Source organism: Atta colombica, unplaced genomic scaffold (genome assembly GCF_001594045.1).
Source record: "Atta colombica isolate Treedump-2 unplaced genomic scaffold, Acol1.0 scaffold224, whole genome shotgun sequence".
Classification (NCBI taxonomy): Eukaryota; Metazoa; Arthropoda; class Insecta; order Hymenoptera; family Formicidae; genus Atta; species Atta colombica.
The window spans coordinates 34597-49566 of NW_017259321.1; the positions used below are offsets into that span (position 1 = coordinate 34597).

The 14970-nt window shown below is 30.0% G+C and overlaps 2 protein-coding genes across 3 annotated transcripts in view; both read right to left on the bottom strand.

Annotated features, from left to right (window-relative positions):
• The window catches only part of LOC108688002 (sodium-coupled monocarboxylate transporter 1-like), a 5754-nt gene extending 3565 nt beyond the window's left edge, over window positions 1–2189 (bottom strand). The window contains exons 1-3 of the mRNA XM_018194058.1: window positions 1996–2189; window positions 419–578; window positions 66–131 (exon numbers count right to left, since the gene is read on the bottom strand). Of these exons, the coding sequence (XP_018049547.1) occupies window positions 66–131; window positions 419–578; window positions 1996–2189 (420 nt within the window). The remainder of the gene's footprint in view (window positions 1–65; window positions 132–418; window positions 579–1995) is intronic.
• Window positions 2190–5808: 3619 nt separating this feature from the next.
• Window positions 5809–14970, bottom strand: part of LOC108688004 (protein grindelwald) — a 13534-nt gene continuing 4372 nt past the window's right edge. The window contains exons 2-5 of one of the 2 annotated variants that reach the window (XM_018194062.1): window positions 12126–12647; window positions 9007–9072; window positions 7900–8057; window positions 5809–7625 (exon numbers count right to left, since the gene is read on the bottom strand). In XM_018194062.1, the coding sequence (XP_018049551.1) occupies window positions 7323–7625; window positions 7900–8057; window positions 9007–9072; window positions 12126–12339 (741 nt within the window). In that variant the 5' untranslated portion in view covers window positions 12340–12647 and the 3' untranslated portion in view covers window positions 5809–7322. Of the gene's footprint in view, window positions 7629–7899; window positions 8058–9006; window positions 9073–12125; window positions 12648–14970 lie in introns of both variants that reach the window. The other variant, XM_018194060.1, reaches the window with a different exon arrangement.

The window sequence follows — 14970 nt, forward strand, 5'->3', positions numbered from 1 at the left end:
GCACAAACTTACTTTAAATTATTAATTTAAATTTATTTACGTGTATGTAACAGAAACAAATTTACCATTTTAATGATGAAGATAAAAGATCCCATGAGTCTGACCACTCGATTGAATCTTAACTCTAAATACTGCAAAAAAAGAGATTGTTATTCGTTAAGATTCCTTGTTATACATCGAAAAATAGTTTTACTAAAGTATTATGTCAAAATAATTTATGTAATGTTCAAACTTATTGTTAGAATGTTAAAATTATTTATTTTTGCATTATTATGCTTGAACGTCCTACATAATTATTTTAAAAGTCTAATAAAAAATTATTTTTCAGATCGGTATGTAGCTAAATTTTTAATTACTTTATTTTTTAGCTGCTCTACTTCAACAAAATCGTTCTTTCCGTTTAAAATTATTTACGTACCTCATAAGAAGACGTAATTCGGAGTCCGTAAAAAACCGGCAGATACACGATCGCCATTGTAATGGATACAAAACTATCTGCGATCACGACACACCATAATTGCGTGCCGTAAACGTACATTTCGGCCGGCAATCCCAACATTGCTATGCCCGACACGTAGCTGCAATTTTAAGAGGCTGTCCTTAGAATTATTCGTAATCATGCAGCATTTAGACAATGCAAATTTAAACGTCACTAATTCTCAATTTATTTCTAGCAAATGGACAATCACTCAATTTAATCGTAGCGAACATAACTTTGTGAATTAAAAGTAAATATACAGGAGAGACAAAGAATAATTTTGTCTCATTAAAAAAAAATCACATTTTGCGATTATCGATTATGAATGATTAAAGTGTTAATATAATATACATATGTAATTTTAATTTTTATACATTATAAGTTGTAAAATAAAAATTATGTATCTTAATTCATAAAAATTACAATTTTACAATTTTAATAAGGAACATATGCTTAAATCAAAAGTAAACCAATTTGCAAATAGCAGTTGCCATCAATAAAAACATTAATGGCTTCTGACTAATATAGGGTGCTCTTAAAACGAATTCTTATCCGGATTATTCTGACACGTGGACTATTAATATTTAGATCTGAACTAGTGAACCTTGACGGCCAATTGAATTGAACACCTTATGAAACATCACCTTAGATGTCCTATATGTATATTTTCACAGAATAGTTTTTCTACCAATATCCTAATGCTCTCATATTCACTAAGCTTACATAAAGTTAGATTGATTAAGGCCAGACATACATTCAAAAAGTAAAAAAATATTTTTTCGAAAATTATTAATTTTATTCAAACAGTAATATTAGTAAGAGATACATAAAATTTTTAATTAGAAACAAATTATTAACAAATAGCACAAGTACTAATAGCTGTGGATATTAGTGTCGAACTTATCCATAGTAATAATAGTTTACTTTTCAAATTTAGAAATTTGCCATTTTATCAAAATCGGTTACGACAAAAGATTAAATTTATTAATATATTTTTTTAAGAATTTGTTGGGTATTTTGTTTCAACTATATAAAATCTATGATAATTATTTGTATACTATTAGTGCTAATAGTGTAATGATACTATTTTTTTTAAATATTTTTTATTAAAAATTTTATGTAACACTTACTCGCTATATTCTTTACAGGAAAATCTTACTCTAAAGAGTAAAATTGAACTCTTGGAAAAGAATTCACTATTAGAATGAAATTCACTCTAAAAGTTTTAAAAAAAAATATACTAATATACATGTAATATTGATCAAAATTCTTTTTGAATAAAGTTAGTAGTTTCTGCAAAAAGAATTATAAAAATAGAGGTATCTTTTTAATCTTTCTGGATATATGAACTTCTTAAATAAAAATATTTTCATATATTTTTCAAAGCATAAAAAGCAAAAAAATTTTGATGTCTCAGAGAACATATGTTTTTAATTATACACTTTTTCGATGCTATGTGGTACAAGATTTTAACTAAAACTTGAGAAAAAGAAATAAAAAAAGGAATAAATCTTTACCTTGCTATCAGTGACATGCTTATCGGAAATACAGACATCTTTTGACCGCCTACAAGATACTCTCCCACGGCGTCCGCCTTTTTCCTGGACGCATAACATTGATAGATGCCTACGAGGGCAGAGACACCCAGCAACCCGATGAATACGATCGAATCAACCAAATCAAATGTTCGCCGGTTATCCGTCGTATCCATTGTATTACAGGTTTGTTTCGTCGAACAAAAATTGTTCTAACCAGATATTTTACAATCGATAAATTTTGGATTTTGATGTCACCATTACGATACTCTTTCGATATTCAGTAACTCAATATACTGAGCACATTTGTAGAAATTTGCAAATTAGAACAGAAAATTAGTCGTATTATTTCCCGTCACGTGCGAGTTCTCCAACATCCCACAGAAATCTGGCAAATGTTAGATTCACATTTAGTGTAGGTTTGATATTTTAAAAATTATGAGAAAGATAGAGAGAGAGAAAGAGAGAGAGAGACTGCGAAATTTTATATGAAAATCAATCTATTCACATGGATTAAATATTTAACTCTAGGAGCTGTTAGAGATAGATGATATTTATTCTAAACTCTGTTCACTTCATAAATTTTATATACAGTTACACAAATGTTCACGAAACTATCACGTTTTTATAAACTTTTAATAATTGCGGTAAAGAAAACGATGTGCTCGTTAAATTCTTCGAAATCACATGGAAGCACGAAAAATGAATTAGAAAAATCACAGTCAATGAGACTGAAGTTAAACTCGATATTTTTACGAAAGCCGTCGTTTTGATCCCTTTGATCTCCCGTGATTACTGTAATTTCGAGATTGTGCGACGACGCGGCGACGAGATTACAGATACGCTTCTTCTGCACACTCTACGAAATGTCTGTGACGGTGAAAGAACGACGCGTCAAACGCAGCTTCACGGGCCATGATTGAATAATTGCGGATTCTCCGCCGCTCCGTTGCTCCATATGGCCCTCGACTACCGCCTTTCGTAATGGTACTTATATGAGCATGTAACAGTCGATGGACTTTTCGTAGATCACCTTCGTTCCGATCTCACTTGTATTTTCGTCCGATCCTTTCAGTTCTCAACTTCTTTATTGATTGAAAGAAGAATAGAAAGAAATCTTTTAAATTCACGAATGTTTCAGACAAAATGATTTTCATCTTTTATAGTAACATACTTTCTAAATTTTTTGGAGTAAAATCTCACACGTTAAAGAATGAATATCGAGCTAGTCTTGAAAAAGAATGACTCAATTTTTATTCTTTAAAAGTGTAAAATTCATTCTAAAAGTTTTAGAAAGTATGAGAATAATGTTTATTATTGATGCACACAGTTATAAATTCGAAGTATTTAATTAAATTATCCGTTAGAAGATTTTATACAACAATTGAAATCAGTTATAAAATGACAGTTTAGAAAACTGTCTTTTATTCCAAATTTATTAAAATAACGGAATAAAAGGATACAGTGGAAATGCTGGAAGCGAAATAATATTTCTGTATATATTCGTTAGTATATCTAAATTTTTATTTATACAAAAGACAAAATTGCTGTTGCTCAACAGAAACATTTTATTGTATTTCTTTGAGCTTATTAGAGCCAAATAAAGCTCACGAAGAATTACAGCATTACAAGTAAATATAGTAAAAAAATGTTTACTCTCCATTATTTTTAAGAGCGATACGGTAACAACAATAAACATCCGATATCCACTCAGGATACAAATATACTTCGGTATCGGTAACATGTGTGTATTTCGAGAAAATGTAGAATGGAATGTATATTGCGTTCACTTCCCGTAATGACTGATATTCATGACAAATTCATGACGCACAAATACCTTACAAATATCTTACTACCATTATAGATAACATTACACAAATGTTGTAAATTGTCCTTTTGATGATTGTTTAATATCGCGATCAAATCGCGCATTGAAATTTCTTTATAGTGATGTAACGTAGTGGATGAAATGATTATATTTAAACTATCTGTCGATACTTATAATAATATCTTTCTAAAAAATCGGCACTTCTGATGTACATACGTAAAGTATGTATATAACTCCAGCATGAGTTTCGTGTAATGTTTTAAATTGTATAGTCATTATTTGTATAAAAACAAAAAATATTAGTATTATTAAAAAATATATATTTCATAAAATATTTAATATATTATTTAAATAAAATATATTTATTGCTCGTCGTTAATTTATTTATGATTAATTTGAGATTTATTGAGTTAATATATACTTTATATATGTACATATATACTTATAGAATATGCACGATATACATATGTATATTGATATACATAAGAGACTTCGTCTCTTTATTGTATCCATATTACACAAATAAATTTCTGTATATCACAAAATGTTTCAACATCGAAAAAATTCGTCGAAAAGACACGCTATAATAATTTATTATTTTAATTAATATTCATCTTACATTGCGTTGATAAAGGCACGCGTCAAGTCACACAGATATTTATATAACAATATAAGAATAAGTACGTAATCTAATCAATATGAAACACACTAATATAGATTCAGAATAATTAATTCGTACACATCAATACATTCGTCTAAAAGTAACGTCACAATATATTCTATATTATTATCACGCGAAAAAGGTTCAGTATTTTAAAATTAAGATAATAACGAACTATAGTTCTGTGATATTTTCTGAAGCTGAGAGATTAGAAAGATTAGAAGTGACAAATTGATCGGCTGCTTAAGTAATGTCACCATCATTATTCATAATATTCCTCTCAATTATTAAAACAAAAATTAAATTGACTTTTAAAATAATTTTAAAATAATTAATAAAACGTTAAATTATTAAAATTATGTACAATTCTCTTAAGCATGTTAGAAGGAAAGTTAAAAAAAATCTTGCTTGTATCAAGCTGATTAAGCTATCTAATTTTTCTGATTTTTTTCTGATTTTCGTTTACGTTTCTATGTCTATATATTTAAAGGCATTAGCAAAACAGACTGTTAAATAAGAGTAAAGTATTTGCTATATGTATATACAGTTAATTATCAACTTGAAAACTTAATGCTACAAGCTGCACCTGGGCAAAGTTAATATCTTCGTTTCTGGAAGACGCTGATCCACTCTCAAAGAGAATCATTTAAATAAAAATGAAATGAAAAGTGCGTTATAATGTGTCGTTAGTATTATTTGACTAATCGCTAAGAAGTGAATCATGTATAAATGATTAAATCTAAGGTCAGCGGTTGTTGCAACACGAAGATGAAGTATTTTACATTAATATAATACATATGTATTCATAAATTCTTTTATTTGATTGTTGAAATAGTCATTTTTTTAAATCTCATATTCTTTGATTATAAAATTAATTGATAAGTATATGAAATATAATTGGAAATTTTATAAAGAATTATTAATTTTCTCTCTGTAATAAATCTTTATTAGTCTGTAGAAGAGATTCGGAAAAAATAAGTAAACTTGAAACTTTTTAAATTAATCTTTTTAAATTAATTTCTATATTCATTTGAAAATTATTTAAAATTTATTAAAATTTTAAATTTAAAATATAAATTAATTTAAAGCAAAATTTATTTAAAACGTTATTAATGACAATTTACAAGTTTGAGCAATTTTCTCATTAAAATACTCACTTAAAATTGAGCATTAATCAAATACTTTCTCCCAATCGATAAAAATAAAACATTCTTTGGGAAGTAAGTGATTATTGAGCACATTTGCTTTGAGCAAATTGTATTTGTATGTAAATATTTTTTAAAATTTTTATCAAGATTAATGGCTATTATTTGAATTTACATTGCCGCGGAATTTCACAAGAATGCATTGTGTCAGTTCACCGCGGTTTGCAATAAAATTGTTATCGATTTCCCTTCGTTCTTGCGTGCAACGTCACTGACCTATGCAATGTGCGCGACCTTATACGCAACACGTTTGCTCGGAAGGCCTTTCATGGACGGAATGGCTGATAAGGATGCGATTTCTTAAAATATTTATTATTAAAATTCTAAATGGACGCGCGCTGTGCATAATACAATAAAATTTATGTGCTCTTCAATCGTCGATCTTTAATGCGGGCTATTGATATAATTTTAGCAATTGTAAAAACACTATGAACAAAATTTCGTAAAAAATATTGAATTTTTTTTTTATTAATCATTCATTAATTTCATCTGTAAATGGAATTAATTTAATCACAGTAAATATCAATGCATAAAGCCTTTATCAATAGAAGATAATAATTATAAAATAAATTAAAAAATTTATTTAAAGAACTAGCAAAAGGATAACTTTAGGGACATTTACAGCTTATCTAACAGACGAAGGTATTGGAGTTATTATAGTAATTTCACGGAATCTAATGTTTCACCAGCAGTTTAAGATCAAGAAGATAAAGTCGAGAAGATTGCACCGCGCGCGTCTATGTCTCGCGAGCATGTCGCGTTAATAACTATTTAATTAAGTCACACAGCCGCATGGTTCGCGGAGGCGTAACACGCATTCACGAGTCACTCCAAAACTTACGTTACTATATTATAACTGTACAAGTGATCTATTAAGACAACGTTTATAGTCTCGATGTAAAAGTTACATAAACGTTATTTTTCAAATACTTCTTCCATCAAAATGTAATTAATACGTCGAAAATGAGCCATGCACCAACAGATCATTTCTCCAAGTCATCAAAATATCAGGAAATCACATGTTTCATGACTTGGCGTTTAATGATTCAGGGATTATCGAGAATAAAAAATAATTATGTAGAAATATGATTATTCTCTATGATCTGTGGTCATTCATAGAACTATCGACTATGAATATCATTCTTAAAAACTGTTCAACGTACGTAAAATTGCGAGAGCATTTAAAAAAGACAAAACGATGCATTGAGTGATTTCTCATTGAGTAATCGCTCATACATTCCAATATGTATTAACAATGTAGCTCGAAAAACGTTGTAAAAACGCGAAAAATTTTATACATCTCAATGTATTCACAGAACAAGACAGAATAGCCACGTCACATTTTACGCCTATACGCTTCGCGTACACCTTCTCTTATTTTCATTTTCCTGTCCACTTAAACCAGAATTATCGAAGTTTCTGATAAAGAAATCTTTTCCTCAATATTCTAGATATGTATATCTTGTTCACTTTTTCATAAAATGTATTTTTAGAACTAGCAAATATTTATTTTCTCAATGCTTTTCTTTTTTAAGTACCTCAAGATTTATACTTTTTCAAGTAAAGTCGAGAATGATCCTGCGTATATATATTCTTATCATAAATACCCATAATCTTAAAACGAACTCTCGCGAGCCTTCGTCTTAAGTTGCGCGGAGTCCGGGCTCGGTGTCATCGCCGGATTATCGTAAGCATAATCGAGAGTAGTATCCTCGCTAGCATGCCGTCGTGAGAGAGGAGTGCTCGTGGTGTTCGGTGTAGTATTAATCCCATTACTATTACTATTACTACTACTGTTATTATTCTCGATTTTGGATTCTTGTTCCACCGTGGCACTTATGCTTGGTATAGTCAACTTGAGACCATTTTGTTTATTGGTCGCGGCCTCGACGTCATCTTGCACTTTGTTCTTATTAGCCTGCTGAAGCAACAAGATAATTAAGACGTCATAGTACTCGCAACTGTCACGTAAGAAATCATTAAATTTGTCGTAATTGTCGCTTGCGGTTTTAAAAAATTAAAATAAGAAAATATAAGAATTTTTTATCATTTTTGCATAGGGGACTAAATTTTTAATTGTATTTGTTAAATTGATAAATTTTATTTTATTTTTGCACGTTTAAATTATAAAAAAATCTATCGTAATATCAAGAAAAAGTTTTTTGAAAAGATCTATTCTTGTGAATTCTCACCTTCACTTTTATATTCTTTCGAAATATAGTTTGTAAGGACTCTTGAATCCTTTTCCATCGTATTAAGGTCCTTGCCAGCAGATACAACATTCCGAGCAGTGAGAAACAGGTCAAAATCGTTGTGATCACGAATCTATATTTAAGCCTCTCGATCTCCTCTGTAAAAGAAAATTTTATGGCTAATATAAAAATTTTCTAAGGATTATTGAAACAGTTAGTGCGACATATTCGATCTATTTTCGAAACCAATTTCTCACATTAATTATAGAAATTGTTATATATTGTTATATATAAGAAATATTTGTTATATATTAATTTAATATAAGAAATTGTTATATATAAGAAATATTTGTTATATATTAATTTAATATAAGAAATTGTTATATATAAGAAATAATAATGACGTTTTTTTTTTTCAGAAAAAGATTATTTTTTAGATAATATAGTCATTAAAAATTTTTGCGCATTTAATTTCACACATTAACAAATAGAATATAAATAATTTGAAAGAAACTGGGAATTAATTATTTATGTGATAATCGTTTATTATGCTTCGTAATACATCGCTGATTTTAAGAAAGACACAAGCATATCTAATATCTGTTCTCGTTAAATCCTCGAAAGTGAAAGTTGCGCATGTTCCTTTAAGTAAAGTATATGTTCTCTTATATTAGAAAGGAAAAATCAACGTTAGTATGAAACATTAATATAAATATGTTATAAATTGCTTACAATTACTTTTTTCTAATCGCGAATTATATAAGGCAATACAAGACATAAGACTAAAGATAAAATATTGAAATTTCCTGAATATTTTGAAATTATTTGAAAAAGTATTTATATAATGTACCTTGACTATAAATATACATGAAAATTTATACTTCTAATAATATAAGTAATAAAAATAGTTACGAGACATTTGCAACAATAAATTACCGGTTTTCGCGACTGTGTATTAAGCGGTACTCGCGCAAGAATTATAAGCCGAGTGACGCTTGTGCGAGATTTGCGTCGTTGAAATCTCCGACTGGTTCGACTTCTCTCAAGACGTACAGTACTTCGCAATAAAATTATGTACATATTCTATTTGCACTTAAGCCCACTCACCTCTGAGATCATCATACTGTCTTGATTGATCCATGCGTTGAATATAGCGCTGATCATGAAGATAAACTGAAATTAGAAGGAGCGACTAATAATTAATATAATATTTCGCGCATTCGTACTGTATTTATTGGGTAAACTTATCTAAAATGTACTCGAGATATTTCAACATTAACAATTTCAACATTATGAATGTTTTATTAACGTTTCTTGTTGAGATTATCAAATATTTATTTAGAAAGCGTTACGAAAAAAACATATTATTAGCGACGCTACAAACTCGAAGATTTCTCCAACTATAATTGTTTTAAAACTATAATTGTTTACCATTATTATTAGATATGTGAGAGAAAAACTCGATGATAGTGTGTGTGTATGTGTATGTGTGTGTGTGTGTGTGTGTGTGTGTGTGTGAGAGTGTGTGCGTGCTCACATTAAAGTCGAATCAATTACAGTTTTAAGAATAACAGTTATTATAAATATGGTGTATATCATATTAAATACTATTGCAATAATATTTTAATAAATATAATATTAATACATATTACAATCTTTATTAATAGTGTGTTCAAAAATATAATATATATAGTTCTAAAATAAGAAAGATAAACGTTATTAAAAATTTGCGTAAAAAATATATAATTATAATTAGAAATATCTAACATATAAGGAAATTTTAGATGTATCAGTTTTATTGACATACTTAGACATTTATTTTTATTTTCCGTCGGAATTTTTCCCTGTATAATCTACTCCTTCCGAGCAAATTAAAAAAAAGTTTCTATAAAATTAATTCAACTTAACGCGCAATCGATCTGCTACTAGCACACTTCAACATTCGTCTTCTCTTCTTATTCGAATCAATCGTATACCTCTCAAAAAGTTCTCGCGCGCTTGCGTAAGGCTGCAGAGTCGGTCGCGATAGCAACTAACAGCACAAACAATTCCGACCTACGGTGCTTAGCACGTGAGAGTGCGATTATGTCTTATGCCGACTATAAATGCAAGATGACCCCGTTCCAAAAGAGAAACGAATCTAGACCTGGGACGATGTTTACATGGATCGATTCGCGAGCTTTTAGTCGTGTTGGATAAAATTTGCAAATAAAGAAAAGAATACTCTGAACTGAGATATTTAATCGTTCAGAATAATATCAGTTATCAAAGATAAAATTATGTGGTACGCTGTAATATTTGAATCATTAATTGTCGCAATTTTGAAAAATGATTTATTAGAATTCCACAAACATACAAACATTACAATTTAGAGCAATCTTCATTCATCGATTACAAATTTCTTGAATACCCTAGAATGAATGTCTTTCCTAAAAAGAATGTCTTTCCATGCATGTCTTTCCCAGTTCTTATTTCATTGAACATTTTTACGTTTATTACCCAACACATAGAGTCAACAAGTTCTCCCCCAACATAGAAATCGTATATAAGTCCGAACTGAGTTTACCGACATAATGTAACCGGACACCATAACGGGTCTCTCAATGGGGAACCAGACGCGGGCCCGACAGAACTCTACACGGATAATTTCGTACGAACCAGCTACACACGTCAAATCAAATCCCCTTTCCCCTTTTCCTCTCCCCGTCAAGCAAAAGAGCATCCTTTGATATAAAGGCAGAGAATTTCATTCTTCGCGCGTCCCAAGAAGGAGCGAAGCCGCAGTTTCTCCTACCTGTCGGAGCATGAAATACATCTCCCCTTCCCCATTACGGAACCGATGTTGAATACTAAGCAGGAATGGAAGAAAAAAAATGACGAAGAGGAGGATAGGGAGGGCCCGAGGAGGCTGAAAGAAAAAGGACGGCGGAGAGGCCAGAGGGAGGAAGAAAAGAAGCTAGGTGACTCATCGACCGCGTTCGCGTGTGGGAAGTCGGTAGGAACAGTCAGGTGCAAAGTCAACGGACCCGAGAGCCCGGGTTTGGTTTGCTTGCTCACTACGCTCGACAGAAGTGAACGATGGCACCGTACCTACTTGCTATCCAGTTTCCCGTATGCGTGAAAACGAGAAATCAGGACATCGTACCGCGATACATGACAAACGCTGGATAAGAGGAAAAATCGTATAAGTAAATTCAAATTCGTAAAATATAGAACGTTAATTTTTCCGCCGATTAAAATTTGGACACTTTCATACCGATGTGCGCAAATTCTAGTATTTTGTCAAAGATATTTTGAGCAAAAGCTAATTGTAAAAAAGACTATATTTTATGTACATTTTAACCCTTACGAAAAAATACACCGAACTAGGCATTGGCGATCCGAAATAACACTCAAATTAAGTGTTAATCTTCAAGAAGGTTTATTTGGAAGATTTATTTAATTAACACTCAATTTAAATCATTTCGGATCGCTAACGCCTAGTTCGATATATTTTTTCGTAAGAAAATATTTAAAGCGAACTTTATAATCGATTGACTGAAACTACGCAATAAATTTAATTATGAAATTTTAAATCGCTTTAACAGTGAAAAGATAATAATCGTACAATAATACAAAAATTATTTTGTAAATGCTTTTAAAATGCTTATTATGAATATTCAATTTATCCTTCTAATATCCTTCTAATTGTAAGATGCTATGAGCATCAATATTATCATAAATTAAATTGCTTGTCAATTTAATTTATGATGTTATTACTCTAATTATTAAGATTGCGTTTCAAAATTGAAAATTAAATTTCGGCACAAAATTTGTACGATTACACGGAAAGAAAAAATTTACTATGAACGCTAATCTTACGTCATAATGGCAAATTCCATTTGCAAATATAGGGATCGCAAATTATTTGCAGGTCTTACAAATATTTGTCCTTTTTTGTATTCGTTACAAAAATTATTTGTAATGCAAAATATTTGCCAAATATATAGCAAATTTATTTGCTATAAACAGCAAACAAATTTGACAATTAAACTTTGCAATTCTTTTGCATTCATAGCAAAATCATTTTTCTCGATGTAGATATGAATATAAATTTACACTGAATTATTTAAGCAGATCCAGCTTAACCATTTAAAAGTTTTCATTTTCTAACTGTTGAATAATTAATAAATCAACTAATTGTATTTTCAAGGTTTTAATCTTTTACACAAAAACTTACTACTCACATTGACAGTCTTTCTTGCACTCGTCTGGCTGATAATTGTGACTCGTGGCGTTACATGCATCTGCACATGGTTTGCAATGCAGATCGAAGGGACTGCAATACTGCGAGATGTTGCAAAGTATCTCGCCACACCTGGTACCCCGAGGATCGAGGTCGGCTAGCAAGACATTAGCCAAGACGGATAGAATAACGATAACTGACACTATCAATGTCATGCTGTTTACAGTCACCTCCAGTAACACTTAATCGAAGCAATATCGGCTCTAATGCGCAGCGGATTTAATCGAATTCGCCAACCGATTTGATGTTCTTTCTTTTTTTCTAATTGTCCTTTTTGCTTTTCTTCTTCTTCTTCTCTCTCTCTCTCTCTCTCTCTCTCTCTCTCTCTCTCTTTCTCTCTTTCTCTCTTTATCTCGAATCACGGATCTAGGACACAATCGTGACTCTCTCCATAGTCGATGCTCATGATGATCCTTAACGGCACTCGAAAAGTATACGTCGATAAGGCTCCATGTTCGTGGCGCTAAAAGCATTATGAAGAGACATCTGTTATATATTTGATTTGTAAATATTATTTTCTAAAGAATACATATATAATAAAATACTACAAGGAACTATATATTTTAATGTAAAAGAATCCGTAGTCAAAAAATCCGTTAGACGATACAATTATAAAATCTGTTACAATTCCAAACAAAAAGACTTTACGACAATTTAATTACATTCTTATATATGTCATTCTTTAGCGAACGAAATAATACAGTACATGTATGACAGTAATACAGTACATGTATGATGGAATGTAATCTGCAATTTTTAAACATCTTGATATATAAAGACAACCAGAGTGAGAAACATAATCTAGTTCGAGTTCATGCACGAAAAGGATAGCTTTTTATTAACAAGTTATTAAAAAATTTATTTAAATATTGATCTGAACATAATTTTATTGGATTATCAAAATATAATTATATTTTGATATACTAAAATATTTAAAAATTAGATACTAAAATTGATATAAAATATCTTATTGTAAATTGTAACTTCGAATAGTAATTTTCGAATATACAATTCGGTTTAGTAATTTAGACTTTAAATATTCTCGTGTACTTTTTAAAAATATATTATTGTTAAAAATATATTATTGTTAAAATTAAAATAATTCCTCAGCAGTCGCTATAAAAAAAGAATAACTTTAATTTAATTTATATAAATTGTGTTTAATGTAATTGCTAGACGAAAAATGTATAACTATCTGATTTTGAGAAAGGTCGCAAAGGAATGTAGAAATTCATTAGCAATTCGTACAGTTTGAATGTACAGGGTTTATTAAGGTTGAATCGAGGATTTTTTTGAATAGAAATGTGTTTCGTTTCGTTGGTTTACGTCCATTGGTTACGTCCGATTTCATCGAGAGATGCGTCAATATCTGTGAAGTGGCATCACCTGTACTTTTCAAACACCTGTGTTAACGCATATGCGAGCGCGGTTGGATGCATCAAAATGGCCTCCAGTGTCATGCAACAGCGGAGATACTTTCGCCTACCCACCGACAACGTTTTATTGTCACATCATGGATTATGTTTTGTAAATTACTTGCAGTCCGTCGTTTTTGTCATGTTTCTTTCGATTGCGTGACATTTACGTGATGTTTGTTTAGAGGATTATTTTTTCAAAGTGAGTAACATATTTTCAATAGTGATAGTCACGATGACATTATTAAAAAGTGCAATAAACAGACAAATTTATAAATAGAAAACATTTTTGTAATCAAAAAATGAATTTCAATCAATTAACGGATAATAATGAGACAATAAATACTGGATACTTGTAAGACATGTAATCCGCAGTCGTTTTCGAAATAAGATATAATATAATGAGAGACTAATATTCTCAGGGCCACAGCATATCGCGTTTGTGACTCACTCGTCGTATCAACCAGCGAGGTAAACGCTTGCTTCGTTTCCTACGTAACGGCAATGGAAAATTGCTCTCCCACGCGTAACAAGCGATTAGCTGTCGATCAAAGTTGCTAAGACTGAATTATTTTAATGAGCCGAAATATTTCATCACAATCTTATTTTGACGCTCATTTTATTTAAAAAAAATTTAAAAGAACATTAATTAACATTTCAATCTTAATTAAATAAAATATCCGAAATCTTAATTAAATGTTCAAGATCGATTATGTCAATTTTAGAATTATTTTTTACGTGCTTGCAATTTAATGTAACTTAAACATTGTTAAATTCATTGTTAATATCAAATTTATTTTCAATTTCCTTTACATCCAATTTGAATTATTTTTAACTGTTTCTATAGCTCGCCATTGTTTCTACTCAATATATTGTTAATTTAACTAAAACAATAGAGTTAAACAATTCAACTCAAGAATAGTATTACATTTAACATAAATCTAGTTTGTTATTTACTAAGTGTATACGTTAGTATGGACATTATGTTTACTTTGTAACTACAGAAATAGATAGATTTACACTTTAAAATTACGGAAATGGATTGTGTGTTTTACATATGGAAATTAAAAATAACAAAATGTTATTTTTAATTCAAGAGATTACCATTGCTCCTTTGATATCCATAAACAGTATACCGTAATTGCAAAATTGAAAAAAAATATTCGAAATGAAAGTATATTGTATCACAGTTGATAACGTCATAATGTTTAATAATTGCAACATTGCAATGCGTCAAGCGATTATGATATGTCCACATATATACACCCACCGATGTTTTGGAAGATCGTACGTGCTTTTCTTTCGCCAATATTATTATTACGGCACATCGCGTGTCTTAACACATTCAGTTATAATATTATATATATATAT